At 50.6% G+C, this 17,592-nt stretch overlaps 1 protein-coding gene across 1 annotated transcript; it reads right to left on the bottom strand.

Annotated features, from left to right (window-relative positions):
- Positions 1–477: 477 nt before the first annotated feature.
- SMAP2 (small ArfGAP2) lies at positions 478–16,216 on the bottom strand. Its single transcript, XM_061360839.1, has 10 exons — positions 16,037–16,216; positions 5,908–6,041; positions 5,256–5,341; positions 4,354–4,432; positions 3,919–4,005; positions 3,384–3,465; positions 2,798–2,898; positions 2,539–2,704; positions 1,972–2,294; positions 478–1,590 (listed from the first exon to the last, which is right to left on the bottom strand). Exons 1-10 carry the CDS (start codon positions 16,137–16,139, stop codon positions 1,465–1,467), a joined length of 1,287 nt encoding a protein of 428 aa, XP_061216823.1. The 5' UTR covers positions 16,140–16,216; the 3' UTR covers positions 478–1,464.
- Positions 16,217–17,592: the final 1,376 nt, after the last annotated feature.

The raw sequence follows: 17,592 nt of genomic DNA, 5'->3' as shown, positions 1-17,592 counted from the left end.
AGCTCCTCCCTCCCCTGCAGCTGCACATCACCATTCAACAAGCAGAAGGGGAACTGGCCTTGGGCTGTGGCCTTTAGTGGCTCCTGAAGCCTCGGCCTTCCATAGTCTCACAGTTACCCCCTCCTGTAAAAGCTTTTGGAAGGGCCTTGGCTGTGAAGCTGCAGCGCTGGCCTCCAGCTCTCCTGCGGGCAGAGCAGCAGGAATGCTGCATCCCCCAGCTGAGCTGCGAGGCTCCTTGTATATACAAGTGTCAACTGACCTGAGGGTGCCTCTGCTTCTCTGCATGCTGACAGCCCTTGGCTTGCAGCAGACGCTGCTCTCTGCTGACATTTGGGACACGGCCCTGCTCCAGAGCAGATGGAGTCGGTGCGATTTGGATGAGAGGCTCCAAAGCCCACACCTGAAGTGAACAACTCCCAGCAGTGCCAGCAGCATTCAGCACAATCTGCTGTGCTGGTGAAGAACACGGGAAGCAGCTGAGGTTTCACTGCAATGTTTTATTGGGAACTGACATATACACAGGGTAAAGCAGACTGCGGAAGTCTGCCTTCTTGCTCACGCTGATGAGTTGAAGCAGTTGTGTTCTACTGAAGATGAGAAAAGAAATCTGACCCACCTACTACTTATGCCTAGATTAAAATGTCAGAAACCACCTGGGAAGGGGGACTGGGATTACACAGGAACAAAACCATAACATGAAACCAGTATAAATTAGGATGTCGTTTTAAAAGTGTAAGAAAAGTGGCGGCGGGCTCTCAGCCCTCCGGAAGTTACCTCTCGAGTGAGACTGTTAAAAGTTAAATACTTCAATACCACATTTTCGACAGAAAAGCCACTCGAGTGCGAGTTTCACATTCCACAGCTTGCCCCACGCTGCGCGAGAATCCGGCTTGCTCAGGGGGGAGGGAGAGGGGGCTTCACAATGACTTTGGTTCCAATGAGGGTTGGTGAGCCAAGCACAGCCAGGCCTCAGCTCCGGAGAACTCCGCTCAAGGGAGGAGGTAGCAAGGCTTGCCTGCCCCTGGGCTCGGGTTCAAATCCAGTTCCTCAGCACCAAACCAGGTTTCTACCCCTCTGCTAACCACAACCCCTAATACTGACATTGAAGTGACTCCTAGGAGGCCTGACACCGCAGGCAGGATTAAGTGCAGACTTCCCAAGTCCCTCAGTCACACCTCCGCCAAGATACCCTGCAGGACACCAAGTGCTGCCCAGAAGCATTGGTGGAGGCTTGTGCAAGGAGGGGTCCGCCCCAGAAGTGTGCATTGACTGTGCTAAATACAGGGGAGCTCATGTTCTGATCACTGAGGTTTCACCGTGTCTGACAGTGGCGAGGCAGAGATGGGTCTCGGTTATGGAAAGAGGCTCAGGCTGAGCAGGCAGCCAGAAAGAAAAACCCTGAATGTCTCATGGAGCAGTTTTGAAGAACAGAACAGAAGGCAGAAATGGTCACAACGCAAGGGCTCATTTCCACATCTGAGTGCTGAGGGACTGATTGCTTCCCTGGGCACCTCCTCCACCCATTGACTGTCCATAGCCCATCATGCCATTAGCTCCATAGAAGTTCATCCCAGCCATCTGCTGGGTCATCTGCAAAGAGGAGCGGAGAGGAGTCAAGGCTACATCAAGGAGACTGGTAGCCCACAGTAGTCAAAAGTAAAACTATTGCTCCCCAACACAATCACAGGCCTAAGCAAGTTCTAGAGAGCCATGGTGAACAGAAGGCACTGGCTCCTCAGGGGTACAGCCCTAGCAAGCTGAGGGAGTTTTCCTTTTAGCTGCCATTGCACTGACTTTTGATCTCCACCAAGCACCAAGACCTCTGAGCAAGTTACTCCTTTGTGGTTCCTCACCCAACCCCAGGAGCCAGGCTATGAAAGCCCTGAGGTCTCCAGTAATAGGCCAGGTTTAACCACAGGAGCCTCCCCTGCCCTCTACCCACCCCTGCCCTGCAGCAGATCAGTGCCTTACCTGAGCAATGTTCCACTGAAGCTGCTGTGCTGGCTGCACACCATAGACAGGCTGGGGAACTGCTGCCATGCCAGCTACGTAGCCAGCCTGCTGTGCAGCCATCATCCCATTGGGAACACCAATGACTGCTGCCTGCACATTACCCACATATCCAGCTGGAATGGCCATGGGAGTCACCATCCCGGCAGCTCCAGGCTGGGCCATCATTCCCACCGACGGTGCCATCATGCCTCCCATCATGCTGCTGGAGGAGGCTACTCCTGGGAAGCTAGTGTACGCTGCTGCAGGATATGCCATCTGAGCTGGGGCCATGAACATTGCTCCTAGAAGAAGGCAGAGAGGTGACGAAGGGAAGAACTGTCAGGGGATTAAATGCCAACCTTCAAATCAGGGACTATCACAACATTCACTTGGCCACGACATCCAGGCTAAGCTGCTCATTATGCTGCTCACCAGATCTCAAGGACCACCTACATTCCCACATCTTTCCCTGTCAGCTATCAGGACACCCCACCCTCTCTGCATTGATGTGCTGCTGTGCAGCAGCTCTATTCTGAGATCTGTTACCTTGCGCAGGCAGCTGAGGTGTTTGAGAGCCGTACAAGGAGAGGATGGAGTCTTTAGAGAGCTGCTTCTTCCCCACTTCCTCCCCTTTGCTTCCTGGCTCAGGGAACAGATTCAGGTTTTCAGGAACAGAACCAGCGCTTCCAGAGGTTGGCATAGAGCCAGTGACCTGAGACAGAGCCAGCACAAGCACATTAGCCACGTTCAGCACCAGGTAAGACAGATCAGCATCAAGCATCAAGCACTGATGTTCCCCACTCACCTTCCTGGAGTCAGAGTTTGATCCCACCGATGCAAAAAGATCAAGATCCTTCTCTAAGCTGCTCGGCCTGCCGTTTGTCACTGTGCTTGTCACAGGAGCATCTGGAAGAGACCACGCTGTGATGGGTGTTCACATGGATGGCCTTGGGCTGAGGGAAGCCTCCTTGCTAATATGCCACTCAACCCAGTGGCCTGACCTGTAACCTGCTGTAGCCAACACATGTCGCCAGCTCTTTGCTTGCCCCTTGCTGCTGAGAAGGAACTGGCTCAGGACCAAGGATGTGCACTGTGCTGTATCTGCCCTATTAACCTCGGAGCAGCCAGGAGCCACAGTGTCTGGAGATGACTACAGCAGCTCCTCCACAGGCACAAGCACTGTACCAGCACAGAGGAAAACAAGGAAAACTGTTTCTGCTGCACCCTTCAGCACTGTGCTTGAGTTGCAGTGGAGCAGTTAATAAAACTCTAGTGTTCCCATCAGCTATTGTTCACCTGACATGGGAAGTGAGTGCTAAAAGCACTCACAAGATCAAGGCTGGGGTGTATGGTAATTGTAACACCTGCAATAACGTTGGAAAGGCTCTTACCAAGTCCTAGCAAGTCCATTACTGGCTCAGTAGATTTAGGAGAACTTTTTCTAGACTGCTGTGTTTCTTCTTTCTTTTGAGGCTGGGGAGAAAGAACAGCAGAGGCCTTGGTCACATTATGGGTTTACTCTGATAGATTAAAGGTTTTAATGAGAGATTAACCCTCGAAATCCTTGATTTGCCAGTGCTTTCAAAGCTAACAATTTAAGTATTACAGAGCTGGTTTATTGTCCCCCTGTGTTGGAGCCCACTGCCAAATTCAAGCATGCTCTAAACTATGAAAAAAGAAACGGCTCAAGCTGGAAAGCTAAGCAAGGAGTAGGCGGATTCCAATCCCTCTGCGTTGCAAGGCAGAACACATCTGCTTAGTATCTGGTTGAGCAGAGGAAAACAAGCCACTACCATTAATGTGACTCAGTGCATCCACTGCTGTGACTGGGGGCAGAAAAAATGCTTCCATATCAAGCTGGATTACCTCTGTTCTGCTTGAGAGAAGTCTTTACAATTGATCCATGACCATGCCTTTTGGTCTTACCATTTTCACCTTCTCAAAGATGATAGGTTCCAGTTTTCTTTCTGATACTGGCTCATTACTCCTTTTCCATTTGTCATCCTTTTCTTTCTGGAAGGAAAAAACCCCACTAACATGAGGGTCAAATCTCATGTCATTTACCAAGAGAAAGTTCACAGAGTTTAGAGTTACTACTCTGGAAAGCCAGAGGATAGAGCTAAAGAGCTACATTTGAAGCTAGCCCTGCTCTGAGGAAGGTGTTGGCCTTCAAAGGTCCCCTCCAGTTCAAATTTGTTCTCCAGAATGAGTGACTGCAACCAGCCCTGGAGAACAGATTAGTCACTAATACAGGAACCATCTAAACTGTCTATTCTCAGAGGCACTGCTTACTCATCAGACAGACACACGCTTACATCTTAACATGCATTCAAGCTTCTGCAGAATTGATCAGACACTAACCCTAAAAGCATTGATGTCAATACTTCGGTCCATGTATTTCTTCTTCTCATATTTGTCCCGAATGAAGCTCTCCACAGCTCTGCAGGCAGCTTGTTAAAGACCAACGATTCAAGAATAGAAGACTTACACAGATTATCTGACATGCGGATACAAGGTACAGGCTGCAACTAAACTAATGACTGTTTAAAGAGCACTTCCAGCAGCAACTTTCTTAAAATAATTTAGCGTTGGATCCAACTACTTTAGCTCCTCAGTTTTTGCCCTTGGATTATTCCAAGCATGACAGAGCTATAAAAGGTACATCAAATCAGGGCTTAAATTCCTGGTGTATTTTCTCCCCTGATGTCTATTTATTTCAACCATCACCTAACAGCGTACATGCCATTAGCACAAATCAGGCAGAGAAATGAATCCTGCGTGTACAAAAGCACCTCAGCCACCAGCTTAAGACACAAATGATGGCAGAGCTGCTCCTGTGTTGCTTTTGGGTCCCATCTGTGCTATACTCCTGGTGCACTCAGTACCTAGAAACCCTCCTGTAAGGTAGAAGCTATAGCTTAACTTTTCAGAAGTGTTAAACCTTTATATCTGTCCCCACTGGGGCTTTAAACTCCTCAGCACTTTTGACAGCCAACCTTCCTATCTGCCACATAATGTGCATCTCATGCCATAGCTCCAGGCTGTAACATGTTCCAGTTCTGCACCCCCCTAGCTCAGAAGCAATCCTCTGAGCAGCCTCCTGCTCTGTTCCATAAGCATGCAGCCACACTCACAGGGTGCCTGGCTAGGAACTCAGTCCTCATTCTCACAGCTGATGCCCAGGCACATAAAGTGAGTGCAGCTGCAAAGCTACAAGATGAAAAGGCTCTGTGTTTCCCCAGCAGCAAAGGAAGACAGGATGCTGATCCGTTTGAGGTCTCCTGAAGTTCTCTGGCAGGTAGGCTTCATAAAGACGATTTGCTTTGCCATTTCCCATCTCTTGTATGCACTGCAATTCAAAAGGATTCTTGTTTGTTTCATAGACACTAAAGCTCTTACATATGCTAACACACCAGGCTACCAAGGAAGAGTCTATCTGTGTTAACTGGGAGGCACATGTAGACTTCTGAAGCCTGTTCCGCACCTGAAAGCGCTCTGCAGGGTTTCAGTGCCAACCTCCAGGCTGGGAATCCCTGACACTGCTCCTATGATCCCTCCGTCCCACACAACTGGCCAATCCTAAGCCCCACAACACAGTATTTGTTTGAAGACAAGGTAAATATCACATTAGCAACCTAAAGTCACTCTGGAAGTCCAGGATTTGTCTTCAAGGACACCTCAAGGAGGAGGTGGGCAGCAGCTCCAGACAACAGCAGCTTTACATACACTTGCTGAGCATTCGTCCTTCCCCTCTGATGTTTGCTGAGCCTGAAATGATGGCATTTTCCTTCCCAATCTAACCTACCTTGGAATCTTCTTCCTGCTTCACTTCCCACAGCTTTGGCCTATGCAGACTTTTACTTCCAGGTTTCTGAAGCCCCTCTAAGAGAACACCACTGCTGATGCTTCACTCACCTGTATCTGTTCTTGTGTCCACTGGTCCAGATTGACAGATTTTACCCTGGATATATGAACTCCTAGGTTCCTGTGGATCCCAGCACAACGAATACAGATGAATACACCGATGTTCCAGGATGCCCATCGTGGCCCTGCAAAGAGACACAAGTGTTTCATACCATGAAGTTAACCTGTAGCTGCCTTCAGCAACTGGGAAACTGGATCAAGTGAACTGGGACTGAGGCATTTACATTTTCATCCCCATTAGTAACTGGAATTAGACATCAGTGGGATGTTTAAAGGTCATCTCCCAATCACATGCTTTTAGAACTCGTATTTTATTGCCCCCCTCTTCCATTTTGAGAGCTCTACCCAAGACAGACAGCTCTAAGGGGAGGAGGGAAGAAAAAAGATATGTAAACCACCCAAGACACTACAAACCCCTGATTTCAGCTTGCTTAGCCCATGGAACAGTCACACCAATATAAGTCTGTGTTCCTGCTTTAGCAATGGAGAATCTTTCCTGGATAACCATACTGCAGTGGAATCAGCTCCAGAATACCCACTGCAGCTCGAGGAAAAGCAGCCTAAAATACTCAGCACTTGACACAGGGATTGCATAATGAAATCTTCTGCTACTCTTACGCAGGAAGCTACAGCTGAGCAAGGAGAGCAGCACAAAGCCCAGAACCTTGGCCCCACCAAGGTGCAGAGGCAGTGGCAGAGCCCAGGCTGCAATCCTGGCCTGAGGATGAACAGTTCACTGTGCAGTTTCTACAGCCCTGAGCACCCCGATGGGTTGCATGCGGCTTGCACGCAGGCAGGAGAGCTCTGAGGAGCGGAAGGGAAATCATGCCAAGGAGAAAAGACACAAGGGAAAGATTGCCAGGCTCAGCTTTACTCACTGCAAGCAGCTCTCTGAAGGAACCCCAGCAATGCACTGCCCAGGGGACAACAGGGGTCCACAGGGACTCCACCACTCACAGCTCCCCCCCAGCCAGGACCAACAGCCCCTGACCAGCCAACCCCTCAGTCCTGCTGAAGGAAAACCAGGCACATGCCTCTCAGTGCAAGACAAGCAGGTTTTCAAACTAAATCCTCCAGCTAGAGCTGCCAGCCAGGCACACAGTTAACGTGGCCAGCTCCCACCAGGGGTTGGATGTCACTGTCAACGGGTAACTGGCCAAAGAGCCACAGCAAAGCCACGTCCTGAATAATGGAGCTGATAGTCCCCAGTAAACCATGCCAGCTCTTCCTACAGGCATTACTGCAGATGAGTTATTCTGTCTTTTCTTGCCACAGTTAAAATAGCAAGCCTCAAAGCTAATGAGACTGAGGTGGGAGGGGGAAGAGGGGGAAAGTGTCATTTCAAAGCTCTAAAAAAGCAGCACTGCATTTGACTCTCCTAGATATGTTAGGTGGTTGTTAACAGTTTCCTGGCAAAGTCCAGAGTACCCCAAGGGATTTGGGGCTGCTAATGCAGGTGGCTCATGGTCCCCTTCAGGGCAAAGACATGCACTTTCTAACTTGCCTCCAGAACCTACCCCAGCTAACGCATGTTATGATTTTAAGAGTGTCTCAAGCCTTCTGGCCTGTCCTGCCATTGCTTTCTGCCTTGTCACTGAAAGAGTGGCCCTTGAGAATGATAATATTTTAATGAAGGTTATAAAAGTCACTTTCCATCTTAGGAGGAGCTCTTGGTGAAGACGCTCTTACCTATACCTCAGCCCCTTTATTATACCTACCAAAATCTAGGACTAACTGCACCAAAGCAGGGGCCCAGACGTTTAGCAGCACCTAAGTAAGGCAGAGGAATAAAAGGCTTGTTCAACATTACACCTGTAACAATCCAAGGTTAAGCCAGGACCCTGCTCCTTCATTTGATTTATTCATGGAGTTCTCTCCCAGTGACACCCTGAAGCTATAACGTGAGAATGCCAGCAGGATTAAGCACAGGAGTCAAGGTTAGATTTAAACTCTAGATATATTTAGCCTTTGTAGGACTAAAAGGATTAACAGGCAGCTAGATACTACATCAGGCTGTAGTAATCAGCTCACTGGTTTATCACATGTGCTAGCTCAAGCCACTGAAACCTCCCACCCTGCGATGCCACATAAGAGAGTGACTCAGTGGTAGAGCCTGTGACACCCATCCTGCTTCAGCCTTACCTCATCTGTGATGCAGGACCTGAAATAGCAGGAGCTGGGTACAGGAGGAACAGCTGACTGATGCTGCAGCTTCCAGCTCTGGAAGACCCCAGGACTGAAGCAGCTTCCTTATGCCAGTGAATGTTTAAGAGGAAAAAGGCACAGGCTTTCAAAAACCCTCCTGGCAGCTAGCATTCCCTTTGGTGATAAACATGTATTACACAAACCCAGGGTAGGTCTCTTCACTGATGCTTATTCCAGCCAGGGCTTGGGCATCCTCGCAGTGTGCTCAACTGGTATCACAGCCTTCCTCCTGGCTCTGGACAAAACCCCAAGCCTGCAGCTACCTCTGCAGTCCTGCAAGGCACATGGATGTGAACTCTATATCCAAAAGCATGGTGTGTTCAGACAGAACTAATAATGTCTTTAGCCCAGTTCCACAGCCCTCTATATTCTATCAACAAAAAAAAGAGGAACAAGATATGGCCAGAGTGAAAAGGTGCTTTAAGATAAGGAGCTGCACAAGAGAAGCACTACCCTCAACAGCAGCAGAGGGCTGACAGTACACCAGGGCAAGAGTCATGCTTCAATCATCAGCACTGGGCAGAGCAGTGGCTTGTTAGCAGCAGTGTGAGGCAGGTGAAACTTGTCCAGCTGAGTGAAGCTCCAAATAACTGCACACTCATTAAAATCATCAGTTGGTGTCTTGGGCTGTGAGGAACATCACGAGGTCTCTTTTGCTGAACACAAGAGTATCTCAAGCAAGACAACCTCTTCTAACTGGGCTGCCAGCAAGGAAACAGAGATGTCCCAGTTAGGTTGGGTCAGATGCAACATGCAGAGGCACCAGCCCAAACACACGCCCTCACTAGACCTTCAGCTTTGCTAGTACCTAATGCCCCAGTCATTAAGCTAAACCAACATTGTTAGCATCTCGTTTCTCACAAAGCACTTTGTTTTGGGGCAAGAGGGAAGGGTGCTGCTGCACACATAAACAAGCCTCCCACTTCCCTCTTTACAGGCCACAGTGATGGAGCTTGCACTAGAAATCAAATGGGGAAGTGCCTTTGAGAACTTTGTCCACTCACTTCCCCAGCTTCACTTGCCCTTCTCAAGGTGACTGCCTGCAGAAAGCCCCAGGTGGTATTTACAGATGTGGGTGCAGTCACATGTTGGAGCTTCTAACTTCCTACAAGCTGAGGATGTACCAAAGCTCCAGTGACAGAGCATTGACAGAAGGGGAAAACCACCTCAGCAGACGTTATGGGTAAAGTTTCTCAGAGAAAGCTGGTTTTATCTCAGTAAGCAGTGTTTGTCAGCATTCCTAGAGCACTATCTGCCCTTGCAGCCTTTGTGCACACCCCAACACTCACCACTAATTGCGTGCACGAGGGCACAGCACACCACAGGGAGCACTTTACCCTTTGGGTTGAGTGATTCATGGAAACTAAGGCTTTAGGACAAGGCTAACAAGCATTTAGCTTGTTAAACCACTAGGAACATGAAAGAAATTGGTCCTTGCATGAATACTCTTGCTAATGTTATAAAAATAGTTCCCCTGAGGAATCATTTTATCCTGTCCCTACACCCACAGATGGCTTTGGAGCTCAAGGCCTAAAGTCACCTCCATGTGCAAAACTGGCAGTTTGCTTCAATGACAACCAGCAGTCACTTTTCTTTCAGTGTTATGGCTAATTTTAACACCCATGGTAAGCAAGTTACTTGGCACTGACCCGAGCCGGGCATAGCTTGTTCTGTGCTGATTTAGTACCTCGTGCCCCTGTACATCACCCCATCTGCACACAGATCCAACCACCTGCAGGTGAGCAAGAGGTCAAAGAAAATTAGTTGTAAGAATTGAACCAGATTGAAGAGCCCAGCTACACTGTTTTGGCACAGTAGTAAGGATAGATCAGGCCACACTGGGATATCTTCCTAGCCTGGCAGTGGTTGCTGGAAGATCACGAGCTTAAAAGCACCTCCTGCTCAGTCAGCTTCCATTTGAGAAAGCTGCACTGAATACCTGAGTGTATTCCTGAGCGAGGATGCACTGCCATCCAGCAGAGACTGGAAAGCCATGTGCAAGAAACATAGCTGCCCCATCAGTGCTTCCATGAGCCTGTTTCACAGCCTGCTTTATATCCCAGCCTGTCAAAATAAACCCCGCATACCAAGCTGCTCATCCTGGCTTAAGTTAGCATCTAAACTGGCATCATTAATGCCTACAAGGGCTGCCTGAATGATCTGCCCTTATGAAAAGGCTACAAACTCCCTTTAAAACCCCAGCACGGCATGGCTAGGCCATTTCACATTGTGTCTTAGGCACTTGCTGAAAGTTCACACCCTTAAGTGGTTTTAATGAAGGAATCCCAGAGGGATTCACTCCTCACCCTTTATTCAGGAATTAGACTTCGGCTGAAGCTACCCAGGCAAGTTTCTTCTGTAATAACCCTCCAGAAGGCATTTAAAAATAAAACAGAAGTTGGCTGCAAAGCCCCTGCTCTTTTGAGAGGAGGGGGTCAGGGAAAAATAGCTGCTTTCATGGGCAGGAAGGAGGGAGCATCGCTATTCAGAGCCTGATGAAACATTCTTGGTGCAAACAACCCTTTGCCTCGTGGGCTCCCTGCCTGGGAGCACTCCAGCAAAGCCCAGCTGTAACAGAGAGATGCTCCTGCTCTGCCCATTGAGCCCAGCTAACACTGCTACATGTGTTGGAGCAGGGCTCCCTACAAGCAGCCCCTCTCAGCACTCGCAGGGGAAGTGGATGTGGGAAACTCTCCTTGGAGCCGGATAATCCCTGCGAGGTGACAGTCACATCCTCAGCGAGTCAAAGTTGAAAAGCTCTACTTTTTTCAGAGCCAAATGAGGAAACAGCCAAGTACCCAAGAGCTGCCTTTGACTTGTGGTTTCCTTACTCTGGAACGAGATTGCTTAATGACTTACTGAAACGCATTCTGCTCATAGAAAAGCTATGACAAAGGCTGTCTTACAAAACAGCTTCCTCTGCTCTTTACTGTAGATGTCTGTTCTACAGTCAAACGTCCAGATGAGTCTGGGGAAACAAGGTAAGCTCTGCTAGCAAGTGAAAAGCACAGAAACTCAACTTCAAGAGCTCCAGATTACACTATTTAGTTATTAAATAGCAATTTAGTTATTAACACATGCTAATTAGTTACCAGCCTGAGCATGCACCCCAATGCTGCACTCATGGACCTACCCCAGTGAAGCACCACTACCTGCTGTACTCCCAGATTTAGTACCAGACTAAGCTATTTGTGTAGCTTTCAGGAAGCCATTGGAACCCAGTGAAACAGGGATGCTAAAGCCAAAATGCTCTGTAGGAAGGGTATATACCTGGTCAAGTAGCTTAGTGGTTCAAAAATTCAGCCTGATGCCATCTTTTAGAAGAGGAAAGGGCTGGTTTGGGGTTTTTTCTTTGTCTTGTTTGCTTCTAGTTCTTCTCCCCCCCACCCCAAAAAAGATCACTGCAGTAATTATAGGCTTTAACCAGTCTCTGCAGGAAAAAGGAAGAGCCAGAGGCATCTATGGGGGTTGAAAATACTGCTTTCAACAACAGCTTGGAGCTTTGACTTAGAAGTCTTCTTGGCTGTATTAGCAACAACCAGTACACACTCTTCACCAAACCATAACGTTTGCTACAGGTACCTTACTGACCAAGCGAGACCAAGCTGACCGGTGCTGTGATTCAATAGCCTGCTGATGGAGGAGCTGGGGCACAACAGGCTTTTGGTGAATATTAGCAGTGTGGTTTATATTAATATTAGTTTGGCTGGATCAAACCAACTAGGATAAGCTACCTCCCCCATTCCATGGGAAGTCATCCTTCCTTCACTGCACCTACTCTACCCCAAGCTTCTTATCCTGCTCTTCCTGCTTCCCATCCAATGTTTAACCACCTCTGCACAGGTAGCTTCAAAGTTCTCCCCCTCTTTCAGAAAAGAGCAGTTGAAGAACTCAGACCTGGCTTTCCATTTGGCAACAAATGGTTTCCCATCCAAGCACTGAAGCCAGAAGGGGTTGATTGGGGTGCAGAACCCACAGTTCTCACAACACACAAGGGACGAAGGGAAGAGTCAGACAAGCCAGGAAGAGCACAGGGCAACCTTCATTGTGGACAGATAGAGCAGTCCTCGCTGGTGCTGCCTGTGCAGGAACCTGCCATTCCAACGCCAACGCAACTGGATCCAAGGAGCCTGTTGGATAGATAGGACTGGAAGAGTAGAGGGGAAGAGTTTGGGAGAAGGAGAGAACCAAACAGAATTAGCTGTACGTTACATTCAGCCCGAGCTCCAGAGGCAGAAATGCAGAGAAGAATCCAGTTAATCTCAGTGCTACTCAACAGAAGACATTTCCCATTTACTGGAAGCATCTGAACACTTGGTCAAGTCCAGCTTGCACAAATTATACCACATCCCTCCACATCTACATTGCAATTTCAGCCTCCAGACTCATTCTGATGTTCAGCAGTGCATCTTCTGACGGAAACTCAATAGTCAGACTGCTTGACAGTGGCACCATTTCTCACACATGTGAAATCACACCACCACAACTGCCCCCAGAAGGCCCTTTGCATGAGGAATGCACAGGTAGAGGAAATCCCCCTCTCGCTCAACAGCTTCTTTTAAGGTGTTTTGTCCAAGCTATGGATACAAAGGCCTTCAAAAAGAGGATTATGATAATCCCTCACTCCAGCTTCTAGTGAAGACACTGCACCACCTCAGCCATGCTGGGCAGTGCTGCCCGGACTCAACACAGGACCATTGCTCTGGATCAGCACCACTTCCACGGTGACAGCACTGAGAGCTGCACATGGAAACAGCCCAGATAGGAGATCTGCTGTTCTGTTTGTGCCCAACACGGCTGGACCCTGTCCTGAAAGGCTGCCACTGAGCTTCCAAGTCCTGTTTTGATTAAGCAATGAAACCCCCCGCCCCCAGATCTAAGCTCCACTGCCAGAAAGCAGTCGAGCCACGCTCTGCTTCAGCACAGGATGTACTGCTCACTACCTGCCACACATCACCCAGTTTACCCACACTTACTTTGGGCTCAAAGTTTGCAATGCAAAGAGGAAGAAGCAGGCGGGGATCTCACCCAATTTCCTCCACAACAAGAGCCTCTAACCACTGAAGTTTCGTTGTTGTAGAGGCAAAACCAAACACCCTGAGCTTGCTTTCCCAGTCATCTTGTCCTTCTTCCCAAACACAACGACTTAAACCCAGGACATTAACAGCTGTCTAGGGAAGCCAAAGGGAAGCCATCAAGCTCATGTTTCTGCAGTTAAAGATATGAATTGGACTAGGAGTCAGTTGTACACACTGCTTGATGGAAAGCAAGTAGTAACAAGAACACATAAGACCTTCTCCCTAAGCAATCACTCTGATGAGGGTAAAAGAGATGGATAATCCTCAGCTGTTTGCCAGCAAGAGCATGTTTCCTATACTCACCCCAGAGTGCAGGGCCCAGGCAGTAGCCAAGAGAGCTGATGCTCCTGAAAATGTGACTTTAACACAGAGAATGCCTCTAGAGCATGAAGTCAAGCGGGTCCATACCAGCCCTGCAGCTAATGCTCACAGGTACTGTAATCTTGCTTAGTTCTGTATATAGTAGAGGGGGAAAAGACAGTAATGAAACCCAGCAAGTAGTTAGGTCATTGGGAACAGGCATAATGGAAGAGTGGGTGGCATCTGAACAGTCTCTGCCTATGTGTCATGCTAGCTTTGAAACGCTCACATCAAGCAGGAAACCACTTCAAAATTCAGGAACTTCAGCAGAAAAACAGATGGTCAAAAGCCAGGGTTTTATTGTCAGTGTCCTGATAGGTGCTGTATGAGCTGCCAGTTCTTACTCTGCCTTCAAGCAGCATTCTTTGTGTGCCTCAAAAGCAGCATAGCCCGAGCAGAGCAGCAGGCAGCTGTAGAGAAGAGCAGCCATCCTTCCAGGTAGGCCTGGGACTGCTGATGGGAGCCATCTGGAGCTAGCAGCTACCACGTGGCCTCTCATTAGCACACACTTGCAGACAGTTTTAGTTATTAAGAAGCTATACATCAAATAAAATGTGCTCTTTGCTCGAGTACACCTGGGGCTCATCTCCATATGCAAAGCAGAACCTTGCAGTTACTCTTAGCAGCAATAAGAACATCAGGCCTTTCTTGCCATCATTGCTGCAACCCAGCTCCAGTGCCTTGCTGGGAGAACACCGCATTAAACCACAGGAACCAAAGTGCAGCCCAGTTTGATGCTTAGACTGGCACCAACTACCAGTTAGATGCCTGCCTGAGAGCTGACTGCATCTACCCCTCCTGTGTCCACAAACTCCATCTGCTGCCCTCAAGAAGGAGATTCCCCATCTCCATGAACCCCATTAGTATAGTGGGCAATTGTTTTGCCAGTCACCTCAGTACAACAGAAGTCCGTTCTTCCTGACTGATGCAGCCTTGCTTCCAGCTTTGGTGGCAATGCTGAACTGCAACACTTTAATGCCTGGTTAACTGGGATACTGCACTTGCAGGATGTCCTATGAACAGGAGAAGCTACATGATCACATCAAGTAACCTGGAACTGCAAGGAGAATTTGTTTCCCTATTGTGTACACTACTGTCTCATGCCTCAGAAGACAAGATAAGCAGCTATTTTTGCCCTTGGCACTGTCGTTGGGTGCCAAGAGATAAGGGATTTATATGCAAGAGGCACACTGTGCTCTCTGCCAACAGCACCACGTTCAACCTACATGGTCAACCAAAGGCAGTTGTGAAGCACGTCTCAAAGTAAGGCAGGTTGTTAGGATGAGGTTCCTGTGTCCGAGGGCTCCTAGAGCAGGGCTTCAAGCACATCCTACCAACACCACGTTAATGCTGTGCAGCACTGCTCTCTCCAGTTTTCTAGAGGTCACCCTGAGGTGAGTCTCCCACACGGACACAGAAAGACCCTGCTCTTAGTTCATTTATTGCAGCTCTCAGGAAACAAGCCTCAAGTTCAGATCCCCAAATGATTATAAAGCTCATTAAAACAGGATTTTAGCAAGGCACGGGCATAACCTTAACTCTTTCGCTACAGGAAAGCAAAGCATTTCACAGCAGCAAGCCACAGAAGGGGATATGGAACAAGGAACAGTTGTTCGATTCATTTGTTTTGTCTTCTGGAATTCAAACATCCGCACCCGACTCTCCGCTAGGAGAGATAAGGACTGGATCACAACGTGCCTTGAAAGCAGTCGCAAAAAACTGGGATTCCTTCAGCGGTTCCAGGGCTCCAGTTCCTTCCTTTCCCTTCCACACTGCACCTCCAAGCACAGCTCCTGCCCGGTCCCCAAGCACCAGGGCTGCTCCACAGGATGTGACTCCTCGGCTGGGGTGCCCTCCACAATTATGCAACGTGGCCTCCCGGTTCCTCTGGGCACAGGACCCTCAGGAGCGCGGCTCCCACCCAGGAGGAGGTGCTCCCACACCGGCACTCGGGACCCAGCCCGGGGGCAGCCGATGTGCGCCCACACAGCGATGGGCAAAGGGGGTTGGAGGCCCCCGGGGCCGCTCCAGCGCTGCCGCTGCGCGCACCGGGAGCTCAACGCGGCTGAGCCCAAGCCTGCTCCTCTGCGGGGGGGCTGCAGCAGGCACCCCGCGCTGCTCAGCCATAGCAGAACCCCCCCCCCCACCTCCTGCCAGCCCCAACCCCTCGGCCCCACTGCAGCAGCCACAGGCAGCCACTGCCTGCAGCCGGCTCCTTCCCTGCCCACTCACGGCGGGGCCGGAGCGCGGAGCCATCACCCCCTCCACGGCCCAACCGGGCCCGTCCTCCCGGAGGCCACGTCCCTGCAGCGGCCCCCAGGGAGTAGGGAACACGGGCGGGCCCCGAGAGGAGGGCGGCAGGCTGCAGGGCGGGCGGGCAGAGCCGCGCTACACAGCAGCACCGGGGATGGGTGTGCGGGGGGCACCGTGCGGGCTCGGGCCCACCGGCCCCTGCAGGCCCCGCCGCCCCCCGGTACCTTTGGCCTGGCAGTCGGCGCAGAACTTGTTCTCCTCCTCGGCCAGCAGCGCCGCCAGCACCGCCTGGTACCGCTCCACGTCGCGCACGGTCTTGCCCGTCATGGCGCGGCCGGCGCTGCCCGCCCGCGGGTCACGGCGCCGCCGTCCCGGGCACCCGCTGCTTCCTGCTTCCGGCCCAACGGCGGCGGCGAAGGGCGGGGCGAGAGAAGGGAGGAGCCAATGGGCGGGCAGCGCGCGCTTTAACGCCTTACCCCTCCTCGCCCGCCTCTCCCTCTAGCCGTTGATTGGCTGAGGAGAGGAGGTAACGCCCGCGGGAACCAATCGGTGGAGGCGGGGCGGAGGAGGGCGGGGTGGGACGGGGGACGACGACTTATGAATGGGCAGGGTCACGTGACGGGCTGAGCTGGGGTCTTGGGGGACCTGGGGGTGCAGGGATGCAGGTTGTGGTATGCAGGGTGATGGTTTGGGATGCAGGGTGATGGCTGTGGGATAGAGAGGGCTGTTGGATGCAGGGGGCAGCAGGGCCCCCCCTCCCTGGAGGGGGCAGCAGGAGGAGGAAGCCAAAAACAAATGTTCTTTTGGATCCCACAGTAAAATTAATGAGAAAAAGTCTTGAGTCTTTTGGACAAGATGGAGATGATGAACTGAACCCCAGTATTCACATTGGAAAATGGGAGAAAGGGCAATACAGGAGAAGCTGCCACCAGATGAGCAATTGCATCAAAGGGAGACAAGAAATACGTCACTGTGTAGTAACCTGAGAGACACTGCAAATTGCATAATTCCACCAAAAGTGACACTGGTGTCCCAGAAAGGCGCCAGGCCAGGTGGCAGCACTGGGATGCATCTGCCTCAGGCAAAAGCAGAAATATCCCAACGGCCCCATAGCTCTGGGAATGGTGAGGAGCCAAATTTAGATGTTCTGAAAACAAGGAGCTCTCAGCCAGGCAACGAGAGGATTTTTGTCCCAGAACACCAGGTTTTGGTGGAAGTGCTTCCAGGAGGGGCTTTGGGAGGGCAGGAGCCTGTTGGCCTTCCCATTGGCAGGCTGGGACACAGGGAGACACAACTGGAGAGGAGATCCTTGGCCAGTGGTGCATCCCCAGTTCTGGCTGGTCCATATGCAGGGATGGTCCCCTGCCCATGGAGAGGATGTGGACCCCATTTTGCTGCCCCTGATGTGCACTGGGGTGCAGGCAGCAGCCTGCCCGTTGCTGGGGGGCCACTGAGCTCCCCCACTACCAATGAATCAGTGTTCAGTGCTCATTGTGGAGCCTTTGAGCCCTCCATGAGGAGGAGGAGGAGGAAGGAATCACTGAGATGAATCATTCCCATGTTCCCATGGAGTTGGTTGGTGGGGGGGTGTGAAAATGGGGGGTGGCTGTGGGGAGGTGGGTATGGGGGGGGTGATGAGTGGGGCATCCATCCCCCCATGTTCACAGCCTCATGCCCTGCCTGTAGGGAGCAGTGACCCCCCCATCACTGCCTCCTTTCGTACCAGTGCCAACCCCCTCACAGGGAGTGGGGGTAACCTCAGCCCCAGCCCTGGGCAGCG

Source organism: Neopsephotus bourkii, unplaced genomic scaffold, assembly GCF_033783945.1.
Source record: "Neopsephotus bourkii isolate Nb327-2 ecotype Australia unplaced genomic scaffold, CSIRO-AGI_Nbou_v1 NB_1036, whole genome shotgun sequence".
Lineage (NCBI taxonomy): Eukaryota > Metazoa > Chordata > Aves > Psittaciformes > Psittacidae > Neopsephotus > Neopsephotus bourkii.
This window is presented reverse-complemented; position numbering and strand designations above follow the sequence as displayed.